This window comes from Lycium barbarum, chromosome 2, assembly GCF_019175385.1.
Source record: "Lycium barbarum isolate Lr01 chromosome 2, ASM1917538v2, whole genome shotgun sequence".
In the NCBI taxonomy this organism is placed as follows: domain Eukaryota; kingdom Viridiplantae; phylum Streptophyta; class Magnoliopsida; order Solanales; family Solanaceae; genus Lycium; species Lycium barbarum.
In genome coordinates, this window is record NC_083338.1 from 126,406,399 (window position 1) to 126,429,442 (window position 23,044).

General features: G+C 33.0%; 2 protein-coding genes across 13 annotated transcripts; both read right to left on the reverse strand.

The window, feature by feature from the left end:
- Positions 1-347: 347 nt before the first annotated feature.
- On the reverse strand, positions 348-7,130 carry LOC132627120 (uncharacterized). Of its 12 annotated transcripts, none has more exons than XM_060342266.1 (7): positions 6,646-7,130; positions 5,345-5,515; positions 4,116-4,386; positions 2,111-2,333; positions 1,835-2,021; positions 807-898; positions 348-725 (listed from the first exon to the last, which is right to left on the reverse strand). In XM_060342266.1, exons 1-5 carry the CDS (start codon positions 6,997-6,999, stop codon positions 1,934-1,936), a joined length of 1,107 nt encoding a protein of 368 aa, XP_060198249.1. In that variant the 5' UTR covers positions 7,000-7,130; the 3' UTR covers positions 348-725; positions 807-898; positions 1,835-1,933. The 12 variants fall into 12 exon arrangements, with proteins under 12 accessions (XP_060198249.1, XP_060198248.1, XP_060198246.1 ...); XM_060342265.1 differs by having other exon boundaries at positions 807-901; XM_060342263.1 differs by having other exon boundaries at positions 807-939.
- Positions 7,131-8,511: 1,381 nt separating this feature from the next.
- LOC132627122 (chorismate mutase 2) lies at positions 8,512-13,470 on the reverse strand. Its single transcript, XM_060342268.1, has 5 exons — positions 13,159-13,470; positions 11,573-11,659; positions 11,323-11,466; positions 10,054-10,146; positions 8,512-8,970 (listed from the first exon to the last, which is right to left on the reverse strand). Exons 1-5 carry the CDS (start codon positions 13,369-13,371, stop codon positions 8,740-8,742), a joined length of 768 nt encoding a protein of 255 aa, XP_060198251.1. The 5' UTR covers positions 13,372-13,470; the 3' UTR covers positions 8,512-8,739.
- Positions 13,471-23,044: the final 9,574 nt, after the last annotated feature.

Consider the following 23,044-nt stretch of genomic DNA (forward strand, 5'->3'; position numbering starts at 1 on the left):
TAAAAAATAAAGCTGAACAACAATTAAATAGAATAAAAATTATTAAAAAAATTACAATTACTTAGAATATCTAATTATCTCTGTAGGGTCAAACGATATCTAATCATCTTGACCTCGACAAACAAGTTATCATACGACAATTTACATTTATCCTTCACATAAATTTGTACAATATATCCTTTCATGTATAATTATTTACTCAATATTTTATTTTAATAATATTAATATTATTTACAATATTGTAAACTACATGAATTGACATACGCGTGCAACGCACGTGTCGAGAGACTAGTCAAGTTAAATTGACTAAAAATAACAAGTAACTGCTTACAACAAGCTTGATCCTGTAACCACGAACATACAATAATTAGCTTGCTATACCAGGTTAAATTATACTAATAATGCAAACAACTTTATATCGTCCGTATATATAGCTCAAATCCTTATGCTAATTACATCCAAATAGGAGTCATATTGAATTAAAATATGGATAAAAGTTGGGCCTTTTCCATGTTCTTTCGTCACAACAGGTAGCTCCCCGTTAGTTTTCAGGCTATAGCCAACCTCACGTGTTGTTTGTGGTGCACAAAATAGTGACAGGAATCTATTCTAAGTGTTACTACAAAAAGAATCTCAAACTTCTGCACATTTAGACCTCAAAAGTCTCTTCTTTAGTGGTTCGGCCAAGAAGAACGATAGCTAAGTTCTCTACTGTTTGCTTCTTCCTGGTACATGAAGAAAACTGAATTAGAAAATGTTCATTGAACAGACAAACATGCAAACATGAAACAGAGGTCTATACTCACTGTGAATTTGGATATTCCAATTCAGCCTCGGTTCATCTGGTCAAATCTTCTGGCAAAATTTGGTAATCTTCTATTTGTTTAGTTTGATAGTTCTGCTGAAGCATCAAGATCATCCTTCTTCAGGTTTTATAGCCTAAATAAATAATCTTTTCAATGTGGCAACTGAAATGAGGCCTTTCTAGTTAATTTATTGTGTTCACTCAACATCATACAAGCATTCCGACGATTTTTCAGAATATAAAAGAAATTATAACAGAAATACTGAATTTGTAGAAAAACCTACCTAAAGTTGGGAACAAAATTGTATTATGTTGATAGCTTTTTGGTGTAGGTTAGAATGATCGAATGATGCTGAAATACTTTTACAGTTCATAGAATCTTTTGTTTAGGCATTCTGGGAAGTTTTTCCAGTTTTCACTTGTAATCTTCTTGGATGTAACTACAGCACCTTTAGCGCTTATTTTGTTCCCTACCTGGCGGCAGTGGCGGAGCCAGGGTTTTCACTAAGGGGGTTCAAAATATGAAAAAGTAAACAACGAAGAAGCCAAAGGGGGTTCAACGTCTACTATAATGGGTTTGTTGTTGTTGTTATTGCTGCAACACTTAAAAAAAAATTGGGGAACAAAATGTTTTGTTGCTTATATTGTCATTTCAACCAGTGGCTGATGTAGCATAACAAATTACGGTTTAGTACTTGTAATACGGAGCTTAGATATACATGTAAAACTAACCAAAGTTTCAAAACAATTTGAACCCATAATTCTAAGAGTAGGGTGGAAAATCATAAGGATTGAACCCATCAAGCTAAAAATGATTTAAACCCAACGCAAACTTATTCTGGATTGATCTGTGATTTATATTGAAAAATGGACTAAAATATGTCTTCTTTTGGTAAGATAGGCTAAGAGTCCTTTCAACTACACCTTTGGCATTTTACCGTCTTTGTTATCCAGAAGATACTTCATATATCGCTTCATCAAAGCTGAAGAGTTAAAATGGAACACATACGAGTAAAGAAGAAAACTCACAGAATTCTTTCTTCTGGCAATTTCAACCCTTAGAATGAGATCTGCTTTGCGAATTAAGATTCCGACTATCTTTCAGCAAAGTGATGAAGTTGGATAAAACTAGTGAGTCATTACGCACATCCCTCTCATTAAGCCATTGCTCCTCAATATGGATACTGACATCCCTTTTAGTGCATTGCATTTAACACTAGTTATTAGAAAACTTTAAAAAGGCTTGGATACTGAATGACACTTTTGCTGTCACCGATGGAAGAGAAAGAAAAATGAAATTATTACCTCTTCAGAGAAAGAACTTCATAATTTCTGCGCAAATAATCAGCGTACTTTATAAGGGCATCTTGTGCATACTGCCTCCCCACTGATCTTACTGCAGCAGCACTAAGCAAATTCTCCAGTGTGCCGTGCTTTTTCAAAAGCTTCATAGCAGTCTTTCGACCAAAACCAGGAACAACATGCTGGATTCCAGGAACTCCATCAACCTCATCACCCAGTATGCACCCTTATCCAGGAAATACAAAAATTTAGCAGCCAACCTAATAACGGCAGACACTCGAGAACAAAAACTGATGATTAGATGATTCTAACAGCATTGACACCCAAGCTCAAAACCCCAACCATGCAACCCCCACCCCACCTCCATCCCCGGTAGCTAACCCATATTGGCGGGCAAAATGGTTAAGAAAAACAAGTAACCATCCAATCCAACCAATTAAATATGGTAATGGACTGATAACTGACCATTTAAAAATGGATCAACTATGAATACTACTCCGTATCCATATTATTCACTAAAAAATGGATATTCAGATGGATAATATGGATTATCAGATTATCAATCCCATTTCTCTGCTTGTTATTATTCATGACTCATGAGTTCTGGGAGTCTAAGCTTATTTTGGTTTTTAGCTTGTGTTCTCACCTAACTATTCTTGAAATCCATATTATCCGTCGGTTAACTCATTTTTTATCCGTGTTAAATATGGATTGGTTGGATATTTTATCCGTTTTTGTTTAACCCGTTTTCGACCCACTCATATCCGATCCCACCCACCCAATTGCCACTCCTAATTGAGACCAAAGAAGCTATTGCTCTTCCTATTACCAAGAGTATAAAAGTCTGCATTATAATGTTTCTTCACAATGCTAAGGTAGTTTCCATGATGTTCATGGCCTACTTGTGTCACATATTACCATGTTTGCAAGATGCAAAATCATAGAATGAACTTCTCTGTTTCAACTCTCAATATTATCTCAACAGACTAATCACTGCCTTATTGTCAGATAACAAGGGCCACATACGCTGTTTTCTCAATTTCCAATGGAAAGGATCTTATGGCATAGCCTTCAGAATGGTACACACAGATCTTATAATAGGATACTGGGAGAGGTGGAGATTGAGTCTAATACGGAGGAACAAATTTGAAGAATATATATATATATATATATATAATAAAAAATAAAAACCTTTAGCATAACCGGTGGAAAAATGAAAAGGTTGTCTCACGATTAAGCTGTCCTGACTTAAGTCAACTGATTAGCACAACAATTAGAAAACACAGCTTCCCAAGCCAAAACAAGAATCAGACGAAATGGAAGGAGAAACAGCTGTGTTGGGATGTTGTAATCCGTAATTTGCAAGTCTATTATCTAATGAATCCTGAAATTCTATCAAGGATTGATCAAGAAAAGTCATGAAATTTTATCACATTTTATCTGTCAATTTATCGTTCATATAAAGTATAAGTACCTAAAACACATAACTTACAAATGCCAAACTTAAAAATAAAAAATAAAAGAGTTAACCGCACTATGAATTTCAGACATAACTTTCTGGTGAAAGAAGCACAATTACAAACAGAATTTCTCAGTTGATTATTTCAATGACATATGGAGCAAGCAAGAGTATATATGAAACAAACTTACTTTTGAGGGCCATCTCAGACTAAAACTTATTGGAATAGTAAGCATTAAAAGATGGCCATATCTTCTTTCTTCTTCTTCTTCTTCTTTTTTTTTTTTTTTTGAGAGAGAGAGAGAGAGAAAGAAGAGGGCTATGGGTGTGTTTGGTATGAAGGAAAATGTTTTCCAGGAAAATAAGTGGGTTTCTTATTTTCCGGTGTTTGGCAAGTAAGCAAAAATTATTATCCCAAAAACATTTGTCTATAATCTAGGCATACATGACTTTTAATTCAGCTATGAATAAGATATTATTAGCTTCAACAAGTACATGAACTAGTAACTTAAATATAAGTCACTTAAAATAAAGATAAAAGAAAAATACCTAAAAGGAGTGTGACATACTTACTCAAGCTCAAATCAGACCTTGGATCACAATTGTACTGTGCCACATAGTGTTTTAGGGTGTAAAAGGACCATCTATTGAACTCTGGTACTGGCATGACAATTTGAACATCATCAGATATCAGCTGTTTGAAGTCTTTGTCAGGAGAGGCAACAACGACTCGGTGTCCCCTTTGTAGAACCTGTTCTACAAGTGTGGCTATGACATCATCTGCTTCATGTGATTCAATCTTAACTACCTGCATACTACCCTAGTCAAAAGCTAGTAATCAACTGCCATCTGCCTTCTCATTATGCAAAACCATGGCAAAAAGAAAAACACAGTCCACTAAATGCTTTGCATTTTTGCCAAGTGCATTACTAATTGTAATGTGGAAGAAATTGTAGAAACGAAATGTAACAGTTAGAATTGACATGTCAAAACAAGTAAGTAACACCGCAAGATAAAAGACTCCAAGTCGAAATTATAGCAGAAGCAAATAAACGTATTCCCATCTACATGAAATGGACAGGCTACCATTTCACAACTTGAAGTTGAGGACATACTCAATTTGCTAAAACTGGTACAGGAGCAGAAAAATTATATGAGCAACCCACAGAAGAAAGCTTCCAAACAAGACTGTATAATGCAAAAGAAAAAACTAGGACCTAATGTATCCTAAGGGGAGTACTGGATCTGTAGACTTACTTTTTAATTTATTATTTTCTTTGTTATTAAGACCTAGTATGTTTCTGTATGTGTTCCCACCCAAACTTACAGCTGAAATGACATTAATTGGCTGCAGAAACTGTTCTCTTGAGGGCAAACTTGCTCGTAGTGATTATTCCATTTAACGTTCATGGATTTATTTATGTGGTCCGAGATTCTTTCTTTCTCCATTCAACTTTTGCTAGATATGAATCTCCAGAGTTGTTGCTTGCCACATTTCATCATAAGCAACTCGTGTTTGGGAAAGCAAAGTTCCACCGACAAAAAGGAAACATTAAATCTATATCATGGTTCATGCTTCTTAGTATCTCCAGTTAGAAATAACATTGTAGTTAATATCAATAAATTACTCTGTCAACGCACCAAAAAAAAAAAAAGACGACCTTTCTCAGATTGTTTGCAAATACAACCGTCAACTTCAGACTACTAAAGAAACCAGATTCCAAGGATGCATCAATATTCCAAAAGTACAAGTACTGATCAAGAAAATGTTCACTCACAGGAACATTGCAGTTTTGAAGAATATCCAAGATGAGTCTATGTGACTTTTCAATCGTATTCCTTTGAGAGTTTCCTGCATGTGGAAACTGTTGCCAATATTTCCTCCTTTTTGCTTTATAAGAAGGTAACAACTGTCTTCTATACTCATTACCTCTTTCCCCATCGATAACCTGTAAAATAGTCACCCAGTTCAAACAATGTTTAGTTCATGGTGCTTTCAGATACCATCTACACTTCTCAAGATACTTTCATGTACAAAAAGTTGAATTGACATGTAGGATATTCCACTCCCACCCCCAACTACTATTTTCTTTCTCGCTTCCTAGCCCAGCGGTAGGCTTTCCCAATCATTGCAACTCCCTCCATCCCAAAATACTTGTCATGTTTCGCTTCTCGGTAGTCAATGTGAACCTTAGAAGTTTTTTTCTTTATAAGGATTTTGAATCTTAGAGGGTAAATTAGATAAGAAAATTTAAAACTTAGATATTCCAAAACTATACAAAAAGTATTATAAGTTGCAATTCTACTCATATCGATATGATGAAAAAATACATCTTAAAATGTTGGTCAAAGTCCATATAGTTTGACCAGCAAAAAGCGAAACGTGACAAGTACTTGGAACGGAAGAAGTATATTTTATGAATCTCGAATCTCAACAGTCTCTTTTTCTAATTCAAATAATTAGTGACTATTTATAATGGCATAAAGAAAAATAAAAACTTTTTATCTACCTAACTCATACTTCGTGTTAAAAAGTTCCTGCAAATTTTGGCCCAAGTTTGCTCTGTCTATCATTGCCCATGTTGGACTGACTCCTTCTTTTAGGCAAGAAGACCGCTAGTTGAATTATTAAACTACTAGATTAACTGAAAAAAGGTTACTAATCTTCTTCCGCCACGACTAATATTGACTGACATGTTGATAGGATAGCAGGGAAAGTTGAGACCTTCCAAAACTACTCACACAAAAATAATGTAAACACAATACCAGGGGCAGAACAAGAGAGAAAGCTGGTGTATTTGTGTTAAGAAATTCACTTAATATGTTTAAATAATTTATCCAAAACCCATTAAACTGCCTTTCTAGATTTCAAGAATCCAAAAACTCAAAATTTTGGCTCCGCCTCTGCTATAACACACACAGAGGTATTTATCGAGTTGATTCCTCGGGTCACTCAACTAATAGTTATTATCTCAAAAAGTCCGACAGATAGTAACTAAGTACTATTAGCTAAGTGACTATATGAGAAATCAAACTGGTATTTATATGTGTGTGTGTGTGAGAGAGAGAGAGAGCTTACAGCAATAACAGGATCAGTGAGGCTAACTTGAGAGAAGAAAAGTGAAATCCAATGAGCAAATGATTGCAAAGAAGGGATACTTCCTTTATAACAAATAGGATTAACATCCAAGAAAAACACCCTCTTTTTTCTTATATTCTTGCAATGGGTCTCTTTACTTTTCCCAAAAGATTCATTCCCTCCTTGCAAAATTGGGTCTTTTACAACATGATGACTATTATGAGAAGCAGAACAAACAAGTGGGCTTATTTTTAGCAATTTTCTTGGCTGTATCAGTCTATGTTGTGGGGAAACAAGAATTGGGTGGTGGAAATGGTGAGGAGTGATAGTAAAGGTAGCTTTCTGAATATCCATGGTTGCTAATTTGCTTACAGCTCTAATGGAGTTGTTAGTTATCTCATCTAGTCTTTAAAGGTTCTCACTGAAACTTTAGGGATCGAAAATATTAAAAGTTATAGTTGATGTCTATAACCACCAATACTCTGTGGTTTAGGGACCAAACATTAATAGTGTAATAACAGTTTTTTGGTTGTACATTGGATGGACCAACACCAATTTACCATATTATCCTAATCAGTCCACAAAATATTGGGGTCAGCTTGGTTTGCGAACTAAGTTATCCTGTGGGTTATAGTTCTCATATTATAATTTTTGGACTAATTTATTTCACCTCCCATGTGAGATAAAATAACACCAAGTTTGACGGAATATCGGGATTAAGTTCGGAATTAAATTTATTCTTTATTTGGATAAATGTATAAATTTATCCTGAAATTATTTATAGCTTCAACCAAATAAAGTATAAGTTTAATCTTAAACCTAATCATGAGATATCTCACCTTATCACATGAACCAAACGACCCTAATAGTGATGTTAGATCTCCATATCGACCTTATAATGCAAAAACAAATTTAGGTGCATAGTTAATAATCTGCAACAACTTTATGGCGGTAAGATGAGGTTATAGTGGTTGAGACCACCGGTGGTTTTATAGCAAAGGTAAAATGCTGATTGGTAAAGTGGTAATGAGAATGTTGTGAGAGAAATTTCCTGAAAATGGGGTGATTTCTGTGTGGAATTTTTTTATTGCTTTGTATATGAGTGTTGTGGAGGTCAAGTAGTGGTAGTCTGGTAGAGTAACTGTGGTCTGGAGGGTTTTAACTTTTAAGTGTCTGGAGAATCAATTGTTATAAGTTGTTGATCGTTTAGTGGGATGAACAAAGGTGACTGAGAAAAATGTAATATGGATCATTTAAAGTTGATGAGCAAATATAGTTCAAGAGTAAATTTGACTCTTTTCTCTTGTAAAAATAGTTCATGTGTTGGAAAGCCTATGCCTTTAGCCAATAAAGGCAAAGTTAGCCCATTTTCTGTAACACCAAGAATATATTTGACCCCAACTAATAATTTCCATTTCACAAAGCTTAGGAGAAATTTGAACTTTTTTCCAACGAAAATAAGTCAAAACTCAAAACCGTCAATGCCAACAACTCCCACCATTCCCTTTTATATTTCCCGTTTGCATTTTGTATTCTGTTTAAGAAAACATTAATTAGATATGTACATTTCTAATCTATCTTTATTAATGATATTTTAAAAATCTTAAACCAGTAACACTGTAATTAGTTTGAAAAATAGCTACTTAATGATGAGGATAAAAGTGGAAAGAATAATTATATTTTTGTCGATTTACTTAAGTGGACAAGTAAAAAGGAACAGAGGGCATACCGTGTTTTAAGAAACATTCGAAGCTAAAACAATTATCTGAACTAAGCATAAGCTGAATAAGTAAAGGATAATTACCTCAATTGTTGGCAATTTACAAACCTTGTGTTTTGTTCTTGATTTTTTGAACATTGGAAACCTAAGCAAATCGAAAATCTTATTGTTATAAATGTGAGTTATTTTCTCAATCTTAATTTATGTCATACACTTTTTTTTGTTAAACTGTTCTCGAAAAGAATGATACATTTCTCTTTCCTTAAAATAGGTTAATGTGAATCATCTTCAACATCAATCTCAACAACAATAGTAAGACTATGATGATGAAAAGAATTACAACAACAATGACGATAGAAAGAGATTTTATTGTTCTAATCAACACGCCGAAGTAGGTACTCAACTTCGACAAGTTTAGTTAAAGGCATTATCCATTCCTCATACAAGCGCGAAACTAGTGATGGATCAACCTTGCACTTCACTTCTTCAGCACTATCAATTAAGGTCACTTCTTGACTAAACATCTTGGCTTTCCTTGCTACCCTCTTCTTTACCATCTCTTCAACAGCTTCAAATGTCAATAGCTTCATTAGAGCATCCCCATCCTGCGATAACAAAGATATTGATCACTTAAAAGACACTTTGAGGATATGCATTTGTTGAGTCCCCTCAGAATGATCAATGATACAATTTTCTTTTTCCTTTTGGGTCGATCACTAGTCCCTAGACTCATACCGAAGTTCATCACCAGAGATCTCGGATTTGAACTTTAGTAATAGAGAACTTCTTAATAGAAAACACTTTACTCCTAATCCTTAGTGGATCTATTTGGCACGAATCTGAATTAGCCAGCCTCTATAACCTTAGGATACCGAATGGTCAAAGCAAAAAAAGGTAAGAAAATTTCGAGGAGGACATTTTTTGCTGAAATAAAATGTTAATTGGAAAATCTTAGTTTTTTAATTTTTAATTTATAAATGTTTTTGTGAGTGATATGTTTTTTCCCCTTTTGGTTCCGACTTCCTACTAACACTAAAAGTATAAAATCGCTTCTAAAAAAAAAAACAGTCATTCTAGAAAAAGGTTTTGCAAGAATTTGGAAACACTTAGAGCCAAGTTGGAAGTAGTCTAACTTATTTTTTTTGGCTTATAAGCTGCTTTAGATAAGCTAAGTCAAATGGGCCCAATTATTTTTTTGAGCTTATTTTAAGCACAAAATGACTTTAAGTTTGTCAGGCAAACAATCAAAAAAACTGAAAACAAACTTATAAGCAACTTATAAGCCAATCCAAACGGGCTCTTAGTCTTAAACGGAGACATTTTTGGGGCAGCTCTTTTTGCAAGATTTTAAAAAATCTCCACAAACAAACGACAAATTTTACCCTGAAATTGGCCATCCAAATTGGATTGGACGGATTTACAGAGGATACTAGTAAGCTAAACAATTACTCCCACCGTCTCAATTTATGTGGCACCATTTGACTAGACACATAATTTAAGAAAGAAAGAAAGATTTTTAAAATTTGTGGCTCAAAATAAACCTTAGATATTCGTGTGGATGTAAATTATTTAATAAAATTAAATTGTTTCTAAATATAGAAAGATGACATTCTTTTTTAAATAAAATAACAAAAGAAAGTGTGTCATATAAATTGCGACAGAGGGAATAGTCTTAAGTGATGACATACCTTAGCAAGAATAAAAGGCTTATAATCATCGGTGCTATCCCTGAATTTAACCTCTGCAACAAATTTCCCGTAATGAATCCTTCTTGAGAGTGCCTTCAACAAAAAAACATTGTAATTTCAGCTTATAATTATTGCAATTCAAGTCAGCCACGTAAAGTAAAATAGGCTTTAATAAGAAATGATAATTTAAATAATGTGTTGCTCATTGTCTTCTAACATGTGTTGAAGTCACATTTTTAGTATAATCTGCAAGTTGCTGGAAAAAGCAGGGATATTAAAAAGGTAAAGAGTTCATAGCTTTATTGGAAACTGCAAGAATCAGAATTTTGTTCTTTATGTTTGCCTTGCTGGATTAATTTTATATTGGGTTAATGTTTGGATGTTAACAAGGTTGATATTTTATTCCCTTTGGTGTAACAGTATGGACTCAACAGGGCATCTTGGTTTATTACCAAAGTTTGTGGTGAGATGGTGAGTGTCCCTCCACCTTAATTATAGGTCTTGGAATCGAACACTGGGAATAAAATTGAAATCGGCTTTGATAAGAAGGGTTTTAAGCCTTGACCTTAAAGTGTTACTTTCCGGAACTAGTCCGGATATGTTGGGCACCAAACAAAAATCGGATGGATAAAACAGAAAAAGAAAAATTAGTGTATTAGTTGTTACTTGTTAGATGGCATATCTTGAAACTTCTTTTTATCAGCTTGATATGTTGTACTAACAAGGGATTTTAGCACTCCTTGCCAAAATGAACTTTTCCTTCAGTAAAAGAAATCCTAATAGAAAATCAGTTTAGAGTCAAAACATTTTTTCTTAAAATAAAAGGGTTTCATGTTTAAAACTTAAGTCCAATGGACAAATATAGAACATAAGGATTGTAAGAACAAGTTTGTCTAGTCGCCTAGACCAGTCAAGAAATATGAAAGGGAGGAAGATAAGGGGGGTGTTTACATATGGAGATATAGCCAGGATTTGAAGCTTATTATGGGTTCAGGATTTTAATCCTTTAAAGTTATTGGGTTCTAAATTAATAATTTAACTTATTCAATTGATTTCTTAATACAAATACAGAGTTTAGATCAAAGCTACTGAGTTTAACGACCGAATCCTAATTAACCGAAGGGCCAGCTCCACCCCTATTTACACCAACTCACATTACAATCCACAAGACGTGATTCTCATACTCACATTTTTCACTTACCATCATTGTATCAGTTTCAAACAGATCCATTTTTAATGAGCAAATAAAAATGTAACAAGTGTAGTTACCTGCAATAACTGAATATCACATGCAGCAGTAGTTGCAAAGTTTCCTTCATCAGCCTCTTTACAGAATAGAGGAAGCATCTTATTTATATAAATATCCAATATCTTCTCATTTACATTTACTGACTCGGCTGCGGGATGCAAAACCTATTACTGAAATTAATTAGTGACCATATGATAATTTTCTAAATCCTAGTCAAAAAGCACAATACAATAAAATAAAATAAAAAACATTAATCTTATAGATACTTACTGGTGTGCATTTGGTAGGTGGTATGATTGAGGCAGGCAGATCATTTGGGAAGAACGGATTTTCCTCTGGGGACAGGTATCTACCAACCTGTTATAAGGAAATATTTTGGAACGATAATAATTTAAATTAGTGAAAATATATGGGTAAGCTACATGTGGATTTATTTGGTACGATGTGTCATTGCATCAAAAAAAAAAAAAAATAGCGAGCAAACAAGAGTGTCTTACATAGCTTTTCTATTATACATTGAAAACTTTATTTTAAGGACGAAAACATTATGTTGACATGGATTAAAAAGGAAATAAGAATAGTGGTTAGTTTGACTTAAATGGACAATCTATTTATGATTAAGTTGCACTAATAATAAAGGGAATTAATTTATTGGAGTAAATTGTATACGTTAAACACATAACAATGGAAACGGCTACTTTCTAATAATAAACCCTTGGTGATTAGTATATATATTTTTATTTTTTTGTTCAGTTAATTCGTATTACGCTAGAAATTTTACTTTGGGTTAAAGCTTTTTATACTCATGACTCAAATTCAAAATCTTTAATTCAAAGGAATGAATACTTATCACTCTATCTCAATTGTTATAATATACATTTTTCTTGCCGATTTATTAAAAAGAATGCTCCCAAATGGGTTGAAAAAGGACCCAATAGTTCTTGTAAGATTACCATACTAGTTCCTAAAATTTTCATCTGTCTTTCTGGTAATTTCCTGATCTAAGAGATCATTTTAGAAAATTGAGAAGAAAGTACCATTATCCAAAAATTAAGTAAACGAAGAAAAAATGTTGGCCATCACGACTCACAATGATCAAATACGACTAAATTAACTTCAAAAAGATAATGAAGGTGTGGTTTAGACACAGGTCATGAATTTAAACGTTATTACATACGCCACGAAAATTCTTGAGTTATCCAACAATTAAGAAAAGAAGAACAAATATAGACGGAAAAGTAGCAAACAAAAAAAAAAAAAAAACTCATAGTCAACACAAAATAAATATAGCAAACTAGTAACAAAATGGATTAAAAGTAAACAAAAGAATCTAATCTCCGAAAATCAAGGTAACCTACCATAACATGACAAGATAATGACACATTAACATTTCCTAATTAAAGAGATCATTTTAGAAAATTGCGAGGAAGGAAATAGATCGACTATCACGAGGATCAAAATACGATTAAATTAACTTCAAGAAGATAATGAATGTGTGGTTTAGATATACGTCATGAATTTAAACATTATTATTACATATGTCACGAATTTTTTTGAGTTATCCAAAAATTAAGAAAAGAAGAGCAAATATAGAAGGAAAAGTAGCAACAAAAATATTCATAGTCAATCAAAACAAATATAGCAAACTAGTGACAAAATGGATTAAAAGTGAACAAAAGAATCTAATTCCGAAAATCAAGGAAACCTACCATAACAGGACAAGATAACGACACATTAACATTTCCAAGAACTCAAACAACTACGACAACATCTGATCAAACAGAAAAATTAAAAGCTTAATACATCAACAATCCATTAAAACCATGTATACATGAAGATAAATTGATCAAAATTACCTTAGATTGAAGAGCTTCTGTTTCTTGAAACAAGTACTGAAACAAAGACCCTTGAAAACCAGGAATATTGAAAGAACCAGGTTGTTTGTACAAGGTGGGATTTGTTGGGTATTTAATCCTTTCAATAAGGTTGAAAATGATGGTGTCTTCTTGTCTGATTAAACTATCCCTTATTGAATCAAGACTCAGTTTGTTATCATCACCACAAGCCATTTTTGATAGGCAAAATTGTGAAGAAGAATTTATGGAGAAGGGGATAAGGGAGAAAGAAAAAGGAGAAGAAAGAATTATGTTATCGGTTTTGGTTAGTTGGTTAAGTTTGAATTATATATTGAGGAGGTTTTTATGTTTTTAGTCCCTATATTTTAGATTCATTAAGGGTATGGTCCTACTACTATATGTTACACAAAATTAAATTGAATTCAATGCTAGGCTATTTATATACTTTTAAGGATGGTTTTCAATAAAAGGTAGGAGGAGAAATTTATCCTATTGAGTGTTTATATCAAACGAATTGGTGCATTATATGTGTTTGCACATATAATGCTCTCATGTAACTATATGTTAATTAAAATAATTATACAGATTGGCAGCTTTACTTTCCTTTGTTTGTTTTCGACTTTCTTAATCATGTCAAACCTTTCTCCTCCCATTCTAAATTCGACGATTTCTCTTGCAAGTTTCACGAGATCTTTGTGAGAATTGAAATGATTTATAAGAGTTAAGAAGCAATGTATGTAATTTATCTTCTCATGAGAAATATTATCAAATTTTATAGTACAGTTGAAGACTAATGGAAGATACTCTATATGAATTTAAAGTCACAAAATATGAATAAGAAAAAGAAATCTTAGACAATTCAGATAAAAAAAAAAAAGGGAATAAGGTAAGCTTGTAATTGAGGAGATATTTAGAAGGAATTGAAATGTTAGGTTCTCAAATATACATACTTGCCAACCAATGAAATATCATTTTATTCATCTGGTTAAATTTTATATGACACTATTGCTATTGTGAAATTAAATGACCTTTTTTTAAACTATAACGTTCTTATACATTATTTTAAAATTTGTTAACTATAAAAGGCTACAACTCATAGTATTTTTATTTAGTTTCCTATAATTTACGTTTTATTTTAAAATTAAGAAACTGATGAACATGTCATAATTTCTTCATCTTTTTGAAACGGCGGTAGCATGTCATAATTTTGTAAAGCTAAAGTTAGATTTTGGTTATAATTCAAGGGGTAAAAGTGCAATTTATCATGCCTTTTAATTATACAAAAATTGAGTCGTGGGAATGTCCGTTTGCGTCAGAAATGTCTTGTAGGGCACTTTAGCATCAAGGAGCGTAGTGTGCACGGTTTGGCTATTTCGCGTATGTAAGTTTCAAAAGTTGAATAAGGACATTAAGGGGTCATGTGGTAGCTAGTTAGAGTTATGCAGTTACTAGTAATGTATAATTAGTTATGAGAAATTTATATATTATTTTATATAGAAATTAATTATTCAGAGCTTAACTATTCATGTATTAATTACATTTTCTATCATGCATAAAATAATTTATAGATTCATCATAACTTATATATGTATTAATTATGTGGGAATCTAAATTGCAAATCAAACAACGTATTAATTTCATACATGAATAACTTACCTCCTAATTAACTACCAAATGTGTTACTACTTTTACAGGATTTACCCCAAACGTCAAATTTTGGCTCCGCCTCTGATGACTCTTACTAGGTAACGGGTTCGAATCCTACTGGGTACGGGTTACTTTTCTTAGAGAGCATTTTGTCTTTCGATGTGAAATTTCTTTGACGCATATCTAATTTAATTAAACCTCAATACAAATATCGAATACGAGATGAATTTTTTTTAAAAAAAAAACTTAAGCACTAAGTAAGGAGGAAGCAAGGAACTTTGATGCGTATGAGACGCGTAAAATGAGTTTTAAACGTCACGCGTTAAGGAATTTACCACTTTCTTGTGACTTGTCTTTTTCGTTGTCTGCTTTTTCACTAAAGTCCATGGAATCAAATTTCTTTATATTTTCCTTGTTTGATGACTTGATCCAATCAAGCAAAGAATGGGAGTTTTGGGTTAAAATTATCTGTTAGGTTCATTTTAGTTCCTCGAATATTACTCTGAGCATATATGATTCCTTATCTATGGGAGTAGGTTCATTTTGGTCTCTCAAATATAACGCTAAGCATATTTGATCTCTTACCTATGCTAAAGTGGGACACTTTTGGTTCCCCTAATACAACCCGTTTAAAAAGTAACAGTGCTAAACCCATGTGACTCGTAAAAGGCTAAACTCATCGAACAAAATGCAAAGCAGAGTAATGGCATTTCTCTAAAAATGCAACTCACATAACATATCAGTAATGCAACTCATAATATTTGGATCATATGGTTAGTAACCAACTATTAAACGGTAATCTGGCAGCACACATGGAACCGTTCCACTTATTTTGGAAGCATGTGAATATAAAGTTATTTTTGTTAAATATTAAAAAAATCAAAATTCTTTTTAACAACTATTATAAATTATCTTAATTGGTGGAACCGCTCCAATTTTTTTCGAAAGCATGTGAATGCAAATTTTAATATATTAGATAAAGTTTCTGCTTGTTTTAAAAAATTAGCTTCTTCTTCTTCCAGCCAATTGAAGCTTTCTACACAGAGGCTAGGGCCTTTTCCGATGAAGTGTTTCTTTATATGAAGTTGGGGAGAAAGGCGAATGAGTTTAGTATTTTTGTCTAATGGGTTTAGCCTCTTACAAGTCACGTGAATGTCACATGGATTTTGCATCGTTACTTTTTAAACGGGTACTATTAAGGAAACCAAAAGTGCCCCACTGTAACATAGTTAAGGGATTAAATATGCTTAGCGCTATATTTAAGGGACCAGAATGAACCTACTCACATATATAAGGGATCAAATATGCTCAAGGTAATATTTGAGGGACCAAAATGAACCTACTCTCATAGATAAGGGACAATTTTAACCCAAAACTCCAAAGAATGGCTTAAAGAAAAAGAATTGATCCCAAATATCATTCTCTTTTTACAACTTTGCATTAAAAAACTAAGGACTTTGAGAAATATGGTTCCTAATTGGATATTTTTTATTTGGGCATATATGTATTAGAGTACCAGACAAGAAAATCAGAAGTAAATATTAAATCAATTTATTTTAATCGTTTTATATTATAAGAGGGATTTCGTCTTCTAACCCTGTGCTAAAATTAAAGTTCCCTCCAAATTTAAACTATGGACAATTCCCTCTTACCTCGAGATTTAGCAATTGGCCGGTAATTTTTAAAAAATGTATTATTTATTTTACCAAATTATCAACTTTTCCTTCAATACAATTTAATTTTTCGATATTTTTCTTCGTTTCTAAATTATTCTTTCCATGATATTGGTTATGTTCTTTATTCCCCTTCTATTTCACTTCATCTGACTTGTCTAAATTTGATGCAATCTATTACTTCAAATTGTGATTCTAAATTTATTGACCATAAAAATAGAAAATATAGGAATTTGAAATATATTACCTCCTTTTAAATAATTACTATTTTAATATTACCTCTTTTATTTGAATTTGATTACTTTTCACTTTTTATTTAATTTTGTCACGTTGAGCTCGTTCCCTGTTGCAAATTGAAAATCCCAATTTTTGCTTTTCACTTCCTTCTCCTATCATTTCCCAAAGCTTTCCATTTGTGGGTTGTATGCCACTATATTGGTCTCTTTTATCTTTTGGTTTTTGAGAAATATACTTGTACAGTATAAACCCGTCAACGGGTTCAAACCGGACCGGTAACCGGTTACGGAACCGGCCAGTTTCCGGTTAAAAAACGGGAACCGGTTACAAATCCGAAACCGGAACCGGTCTGGTTCAAACAGTTCAAAACCCTTTTTTTTTGTATTATATATATATATATATATATATTATAGTATTTATTAGTATATTGTAGGTATATTTACATATGTTATATAAGTTTATAAGTAAAGTTTAAATATTTACTGACTAACAGGCTAAGAGCAAGTCAACAATACAGAATATACGTGTGTGTATATATATATATATGTTTAAGTATACTATATATACTTATAACTTATATATTATAACTTAAGTTATTTATAACTTAATTTTTTTCTAAGTTTATAAATTCGTATATACGTATTATATATATATATATATATATATGTTTAAGTTATATGTATACTGTATATTATAAGTATATTCTTAGTATATTCTAGTTATTTTTCAAGTATATAACTTTCTAGTTTTTAATTTAAGTAGATGTATATCATAAGTATATTCTTAGTATATTTTAGGTATATTCCTAACTTAATATAAGTAAAAATATGAACACAAGTAAATAGAAGAAAGCTCAATGAGCCATATATTTTATTCATTTTTGGATAACATTTATTTGCAAGTTGTAGTTTTTTTTTAACTTGCAAATAATACATGAGTTGTAAAGAAATAGTAGAATAATAAAATCACCAATTCTCAATCATTTCGTTAATTTCCCCCATATCATATTCGGCCATGGAGATATCTTCAAAGTCTTCCATTTGGTCCGGTCCACTTGCTATCAAATCTTCAATTTCTTCCTCTTCGCCTTCCTCCGCTTCTAAGTTTTGGTTGCGTCGCTCCGATCTAATCCAATCGCGAATGCACACTAGTACTTGGAAGCTAAAGCCGGATAATGAATGTCTATGGTCTCCAATTTGCTGTCTTCCTTGGCTAAATGCGCTCTCCGAAGCCACGGTTGATACTTGAACCGTAAGGATATCTCGAGCCATTCTTGAGAGTATCGGATGACTTGCCTTGTACTTCTTCCACCATGCTAAGACGTCCAATTCATCCAGTTCCTTGATATCCACATTTGGCTGCATCAAATAAAAGTTATATTCATCAAAGTTTGCACAACAAGAAGAAGTTGGCTATGAATGTAAAACTTTTAAATGCGACAAACCCGACAAGCCCTTTTTTCTACTTTGAGAAGTAGTAGGGCGTGGAGCAACGGGTGTAGCACGTTCTTTAAAATTAGAATAATGAGTAAAAACTTTTTTAAACTCGTCATCAATAGCGAGTTCGGCTTCAGCTAAAGATGGTTGAACTCGCTCTTCAATTTCTAAAAATGTATAAATTTGACCAACCAATGCTTTAGTATAAGACACTTTTAAACAAGGATTAAAAGAGAACCCAATATAAATAAAGTTGGGATGGAAAAAAATACTTCTTAAATTTGATTATCATTTCAAAAATAGCCGCTTGATAACCAGGTTTATATTTATACTCTTGTAAAACTCTAGTTATTTCCGCTAAGTAGGCTAAAATTCCAGTTACCATGGAATAGAATTGTCTAGAAAAAGCAAGAGTTGCATTATAAAAAAATTCTAGGAGTTCAACACATTCTTTAACATCTTCCCAATGCGTAAAATTTAACCAATCATCACTATTATATTATATTTGTTGTGAACTTGTTGTATGAGAATCCTATACTCATATGCTTGTTGTAGCATAATGTAAGTGTAGTTCCACCTAGTCTCAATTTCTACTTGAATTTTCCTAGATCTAAGGTTATTTTCCACACAAGCATTCTTAAAATCTCTAAGTCTTCCCCTATTAGCATTACAAAAAAGAAACGCAACCGCATCTCTAACTTTTTGAATAGAATTGTCAAAACACACAAGACCATCTTTAACAAGTAAATTTAAAATGTGACAACTACATCTCACATGAAAAATATTTTTTAGTGGAGGGTTTAATTCTCTTTTTAAAAGACCAACTGCCTTTGTATTATTAGAAGCATTAGCTAAAGCAATACAAAGTGTTTTTCTATAAATATTAAAAAATCTCATAATAGTAGACATTGAATCCGCTAAAAATTTTCCATCGTGACGACCTTTTCCTTCATCATATAAAAAAGCTATAATTCTTTTTTGCATAACCCAATGACATGTAATAGCAAAAAAATCTAACTTGTTAAGACTAAGACCCAAATCAGCGGTAAGAGAAACTTTACAATTTAAAGAATTAAATACATGGCGCAAATAAAATCTATACTTTTTATACAAATCTATAACATCCGCTCTACAAGTACTTTTAGGAATACCCTCAAATAACGGATTATAACAACGTTGAATGTAAGTAACAAACCCCAAACCCGAAGGAAAGGAAAATGGTAAATAATCATAAGCTACCATTTTAGCTATTTCTACACGCTCTTTTTTCTTGTCATACTTAAAATTTCTACCGGTTCGTGGGTCTATCGTCATTTGAATACCCCCCACATTTGAACCCGTTTGCTCTCCCCAAACATCCATATGTTTCTTTCTGATATGACCATTTAGTGTACCAGTTCCACCATCCTTACTAGTTCCTTGCCTAAAAGCAAATACTTGTCCATATAGGGTACATGTAACTGATTGGTTTTCCCTATCCTTAGTCATAAATTTTCAAATTTTAGCGGTTGGCTTACGAGTTCTAGGCGGTTTGTCTTGTGTATGTGATTGTGCAGGACATGTATCTCCTATGGGATTTTCGGGGGGTTGTGTTTCATCATCATCATCATCAATTTCATTAAAAGTGTCGGTAAAATGTTGTTGCATTGCCTCATGACCTAAAAGTGGATTATTTTCACCAACATCAATACCTAAATTAGGTGTTTCTTCCACAAATATTTCCTCATTAAGCCCACCCCTAACAATGTCACTACTACTACCGGCACCACGTCTAAATCTCTTTGCCATTATTAAATAAAATTAATTTAAATCACAATCAAATAAATTGCAACAAATTAAATTGCATAAATTAAATTGCGAAAAATAAAGATAGAGTTGGAACGAAGGTACCAAATTGCCGGATTAATTTCCAACAAAGTGAAGGCGGCTAGAATTGCAAATCCACCAAAGCTACTTCGGATTGTTGCAAAATCACTAACTCCACCAACAACATTATAATTGCAAAATTAATAATTGAAACTATAATAAGACTTTATAATATTTATTTGAGAGAAATTTAAAGTTGCTAATTATTGCAAAGTAACTATAATTGAGAGATTGAGATTTGAGAGAAAGAGAAGAGTGAATTGGTGTGGATTAAAATGAAAATGAAGAAGGGTTTATATAGGTGTGGGGGATGGGTTAAAGTGTTAAAAAAAAAGTTTGAGGGGTTGGGGGGGGGGGGGGGGGAGGGGGGGGGGAATGAGTTTATGGCCGTTTGGCAACGGCCATTTTTGCAAATGGACCGTTGTCAACGGTCCAATAACGGACAGCCCAACGGCTATATATATATTTTTTTAATTTCACCGTTTTAACCGGTCCGGTTCCGGTTTAAAAAAAAATGAAACAGGACCGGTAAGTAATATACGATTAACCGGAACCGGTTAACCGGTTTCGGTTCCGGTTTTACCGGTCCGGTTACCGGTTAAACCGGACCGGTTGACGGGCTTAGTACAGTATATACAATTCGTAGCAACTATCGGTACTATATTAGCAAATGATTAGGCGTTACAACAGTAGCCCAAAACAATCGGCATATGTTAGCCAACTCTACCAAAACTCAAATATGAATAACGCATGCAAGCCAATAAGTCAATCTATTTATCATATTCTTAAGTTGATGTCACCGTTGAGAATCATATCAAGCACCTTCGTAAAAAATCAAAACTGTTATAAAATTAAATAATTGCAAAGAAGAAAGCTTTAGAGAAAGGGGGGAAAACTTTATATTTCACTTCTTGTTTTTGGTGTCTCTAATACAAGAAAACACACTCCTATTTATAGGAGGAAATAAATTTGGTGGCCTTAAGGGACAACTTGGTGGACACACATACTTGGTGCCCAAGTATTTGGTGGGCATCCAACTACATCCAACTTACAACACTCCCCCTTGGATGTCCATTAATTAGATAATGTGCCTCGTTAAAACCTTATTAGAAAAAATCCTGTGGGAAAAAATATCTTAATGAAGGAAAAAAAGTACACATATCTAGTAATACACTTTAAGAACTGCCTCATTAAAAATCTTACCAAGAAAACCCAATGGGACAAAACTTTGGTTAAGGGAAAAAGAGTACAACACGTATTTCACTCCCCCTGACGAAGACCAAAATTCAGATGTCGGAGTCTTCGCATTCCAATCTTGAATATCATCTTCTTAAGAGTTGAAGATGGCAAAGATTTAGTGAACAAATCTGCAGGATTGTCACTTGAACGGATTTGTTGCACATCAATATCACCATTCTTGAAGATAATATACTCCAATCTTGTATACCAACTTATCATATCTTGAGGTTGGCAGAGGATTTGTGATCAGATCTGTCAAATCATCATTTGACGAACTGGTTGATAATTCACATCTTCATTCCTTAGATAGAGTTGCATCGTCGCCATATAGTATTGTTGCAGTCACGCTAAGTACATCTTGACTTTAAGTATACTCTTGACTTACTTTTATAAACTATCTGATGTTATCATTCTATGATTTGACTATCATGTATAATAACATGGTTTGACAGTAATCCTTCATGGAAATAGATAACATATTTGGATCGAACTCTTATGTCGATCAGATGAATGCCCTGTATATCCAAAACACTTGACAATATTTGTTAGGATAAACACATTCATGCCATACTTTCATTAGCAGTATGCAATGATCTTATTTCAATATCTCCATGTAGGAGTAAATTATATCATACTCGTAGTTATAGCAAGATATATAAGTGCATCAATTGCATAAAGATATGGTACTTCAGGACCAATTCAATTTTCTTAGTTCAACCTCTTTCAACAGATAATGTACTGCTTTTAAAAACTCTTCAAGAGCTTCAATGATATTCAAGCCATCATCAACTTGCATAATAATATGAAAGGTTCATATTATCATAAAGCTAAGGGACAAGGATAAACAGGATCATTTTTGTTCCCTTCGTCAATGAATATTTACATTAAGGCGATTTCAGTATATCAACCTTGATTCATTTAATCCATTTAAGGATTATAAACCAGTTTCCCAAGAATTTGTATATGCTTCAGGCATTTTGAATCCTTCAGAAATTTTCATATAAATTTTGTCAAGTAAGCCATATAGGCTGTGACAACTTCCATCATTATAAATTGTGGCATCTTCTAATGTCTGGACTACAGGTCCAATCGCTTACCAAGATGCATCATATCACTTGGTAATTATTTCTACGTCAGCATGCTTTAAGAACTCATATCCTCACAATCTTATACAATATTGTGCACCATGTTGTATCAAAGATATCGTCGACGAGGTATCATTTTGTATCGGTTCGCAATTCGACATAACTTACTGAGATCTCATCACTTCATTATTTTCAGGTACCTGAACCTCTCATAAGGTTTATGAAGTGTTATGTCGTAGCTCTTCAAGGGCACATTGCCTCCTTATTATGATCATTTGCTCCTCCCTTTTCAAGGATTATTATATTTGGAACCGATTACCGATTGGTCTACCATGCTTCATGCATTCTGTAGACTCTGTCCTTCAGAGACATTAAGAGCATTTTGCAAATGAAATATGAAATAGCTGGATCAGCAAATGCTTCCAACATCTGACTTGAATTATCTGAGGATCATACTGATGATAATTCACAACATATTTCTTAGCTGCTTATTCTCTCCCCTTACTTTAGTAACATATGTCCCCATTTTCTTTAGGAAAATTCATCTGTGTGCATCATGGTATATCCATTAATCATATACCGTACATCAAACGCTATAAGATGGAAATATCTAGTTCCTGACCCTGAACCAAATATGAAGGGAGAATTTATTGATCTGAAGCATACAAGTGCTGTTGAATGCAATATATCATATCTCAGACTA